The 3631-nt window shown below is 47.9% G+C and overlaps 1 protein-coding gene across 1 annotated transcript in view; it reads left to right on the top strand.

The window, feature by feature from the left end:
• Positions 1-3631, top strand: part of plxnd1 (plexin D1) — a 58247-nt gene that overhangs the window by 32321 nt on the left and 22295 nt on the right. Inside the window, exons 9-11 of the mRNA XM_025059168.1 lie at positions 9-107; positions 2167-2256; positions 2582-2690. Of these exons, the coding sequence (XP_024914936.1) occupies positions 9-107; positions 2167-2256; positions 2582-2690 (298 nt within the window). The remainder of the gene's footprint in view (positions 1-8; positions 108-2166; positions 2257-2581; positions 2691-3631) is intronic.

Here is a 3631-nt window from a genome sequence, read left to right as displayed (position 1 = left end):
CACCACAGACAGCAGCTTCCTGCCCCAGCCTGGTGGCCTCCGAGGTTCCTCCAGCCCCGTCTGGATCGGCCCAGGACTTCAGCCTGTCCCTGATCAACGTCCAGGAGGTAGGACAGAGCGCTGGACGCCGTCCAAACGTCATGTTGTGATAATGATTTGGAATCAAGCACAGACATATGGTGTGTTTGCTTCAAGCTGAGTGAAACACAGATGGATATTTGGAGTCTGGATCTGGGTCAGTGCACGAGTGAGACTGTAGTTTGGGTTCTCTCTGTAGTCACGTGGTCTCAGCGCCACTGACTGGAACCACCAGCAGATCACGGTGACGTCTTTGAGTTCACACCGTGTTTATTTTAAACTACAGTACAGTGGTCCCTCTCCAGGTCTCCCTTCTCCTTTCACTCCCTCAGTGAATCACACATTATTTTTTTATTCTAATCTCCTGAGAGTTTTGCGGTATTTTACGGTTAATATTTTTAAAATTTATAATATTTTCACTATTTTCATGATTTAAAAAAAGGACAAGGATATCGAACACAGCATTGATGATGCTCTCCTGTCCCTCACTCTGATTGGCTCCTTCATCTCCCCTTGTCTGTCCTCCACTACAGTTCGTTGCTGTAAAGTTAGCTGAAAGTTGACCCTAATCTAACGTCCTACGATGTCTCCTAAACTCCTCCGATCATCTTCTCCCACTTCTGTTTCCAAGTCCAAACCAAGACGCTGACACAGATGACAGTTAACAATAATGTCCGCTCCTGCCTGTGCCCGGCCTCCAGCTACGGTCCTCCGTCTTGGCCAGTGTCTCTCCTCCTGCTGTATGAGGCGCCACTGTGTTACGTTGTTGTGTTTTTGTCGGTATTAGCATGTAGCTCCTGTTCCCCGGCCGGTAGGTGGTGCCGTGGTTGTTGTTGTTCACGGCCACTGTGTTGTTGTTTCATAAACTGGGTCAGAACAGTCGGACTGTTGACCAACCGTCTTCTGTTGGTAGGAGAAATGAACACCATTGAAGACGCAGCGTGTTAGTGTCTGGTTAGCATATAGGCTAGCATGTATCACGCTAAAGGCCTGTTAGCACTGCGCTTGTTTAAAGGGTCTTAAGAGTATTGTTTTTCCCAAAGCGAGGCTAAGCTAACTCTGCTAACACACGCTTTTCTACTTTGGGTTTTATTGGCAGAACTTAATCTTACTGTGTTGGTGTATTACTGCCACCTACTGGGTCGATTTTTTTTATAATTACGCTTAAGTTTTGAACCAAAAATTGGACAGAAAATGACATTTTCATTCTGCACTTAATCCTGGATTAGTTCTAAGAAGATCACCACAGATCGACTTATAAAAATCCTACTTCTGACTATTTGCCAGGTGTGGTCACATGACCTGCGGTGGCTTTCCCAGACCCCCCCCTCACCCCCCAGTGTGTTACCATGGTGCCAGACAGTGAGTCAGGTAGAACCTGAGACAGAGTCAGTGACTCTGTGGTCTGTAGGTGACGGTCAGTGATGTTTGTTTTAGACCAACAGAGGCCCGGCCACAGTGTCAGTCTGTATCAGTCTGTGTCAGTCTGTATCAGTCTGTATCAGTCTGTGTCAGTCTGTGTCAGTCTATGTCGGACCACTGTGGAATCTGTGGCCGTTTTTTTTTTTAAAAAGGCCTGAATAAATAAGCTGAAATAAAACTGATAAAAAGATAAAACAGACGCGGCAGCGTTTCCCCTCAAACCTGCTGCGAGCGCTCCCAGAATCCAGAACATTCAGGTCTTATTACGGTAACTTTTTTATGGAGAAAAAAGAGGAAGCTGCCAGCGGAATAAAAAAAAAGCGTTTCTACCGTTTAGAGTACTTATCTGTGACTCCCTCCTCCTGTGAACTCCTCACTGTTGTATATCTTTGCTCAGTGAAGCCCAGGACTCCGGTTCATGGAGAATAAATTTACATCCATTACTGCCGCTCCCTGACGACGTGCAGAGGTGTGGGAACCCAGATGTTGGCCGTGAATTTGGAATAAATTGCCTGTTTTTCTGACAATTGTTGTGGCTCAGTTTTCAGCCTCAAACTAAAAACGTTTCCAGGCCACGGTTTAAAAAGAGCAGGATTTTCTCAGCGTCTGTCTCCACTTTTCTTCACTTCTACTTTTTAACAACTGACACCAAGTGCTGTCTGACAGGGGGAGGCGCTGGAGTGTGACTTCGGGACAGAGCGGCGGTACGAGGCCACGTGGACGAACAGCTCCACCGTCAGGTGCAGCGGAGTAACCGTAAGTCCCCCTCACAGTACCTCACAGTACTTCATCTGTGTAGTATTGAGTATTTAACAAAGATCGAACACTGTCTTGTACACACACGGATGTGTGTCATTCACTAGGGGTGTATGTTGGCAAGAATCTGGTGAAAAGAAGGTTTGTGTCGCGACACAGAGGCAACGATACGACAAAATAATAAGAACAAAAGAAACAGTTGAATTATCTTTGTGTCAGATCTGCAGTCGGTCTGTAGACCTGACTCTGAGGAGGTCTATGAACCTGAACTGTTAATTATTCTATTCTGTTGTGTGTGTGTGTGTGTGTGTGTGTCTGTCTGCAGCTTTCCACCAATCAGAGGAGTCAGGTCTACGACCTGAACCTGAGGAGGAGAGGAGCGGTCGGTGACCAGGGTCAGGAGGTTTTCCTGGACAGTCCTCAGCCAATCAGAGGTCAGTCGTCACATCCAGGCTTCTCTCCACACATAAAGACAAACAACTGAAGCGTCTGCTCCACCACAGACCCCCCCCCACACACACCCCCACTCTCTCACTCACTTACATGTTCATACAATGTAATTACACGGCCACAAAAACAAGACAAATCCAGCCTGGCTGCTGCGGCTCCCAGAATGCATTTCTCCGGCTCACCGTCAGTAATTGATGTGATTGTAGGATTTGATTAAATGGAGAAAAATGAGGAAGACGAGCTTAGAGGACAAATAAAGTTTCAGACGGGCTTTCAGCAGCACTAACAGCTCTGTGTCCGTATCAACACACGGTTTGACGACAACCAGTAATTTTCCCTAATGTCGTGTTCTTCTTCTACTGTCTAATTATGTGTAATGAGCCGCAGTTCACCGCTCCGTCGCCGCTCCTCGCCCTCTACTGTTGCCAGAACACTTGAAGCTGCGTGGCAACAGCCAGGTGAGCCGAGGAGCCGTGACGGGTCGGCCGTGACACCGGCGCAGACCGGTCTTCACACGCCCCGCAGCCCACGTGTTTACCATGTGAACGCAGCCAGGCTCTGAGCGTGTTAGTCACACAGCCAACGGTTCTCAACATGTGGAGTCAGCACATTCTGACACAACACACCCTTCATCACCAACACACACACACACACACACACATGCAGGCGCAGAGGCACATGTGGGGACACAAATGGAAGACGAACGCATCGTCTGTTTGTCTTTGTTCTGCAGCAGCTCTCTCTCTCCCTCTCTCTCTCTCTTTCTCTCCCCCTCCCCTTCTCTCTCTCCCCTTCTCTTTCTCTCCCCCTTTTTCTCCCGTCCTGCTGTGGTTTTATAGCCACAAAAATATAATCTGGAAAATTCTACTGTTGAATGTTTAGTGAGGTGGGTGGGTCTATTGTTGGGGGGACAGGGGGGTATGTG

Source organism: Cynoglossus semilaevis, chromosome 10 (genome assembly GCF_000523025.1).
Source record: "Cynoglossus semilaevis isolate Cse_v1.0 chromosome 10, Cse_v1.0, whole genome shotgun sequence".
In the NCBI taxonomy this organism is placed as follows: Eukaryota; Metazoa; Chordata; class Actinopteri; order Pleuronectiformes; family Cynoglossidae; genus Cynoglossus; species Cynoglossus semilaevis.
This window is presented reverse-complemented; position numbering and strand designations above follow the sequence as displayed.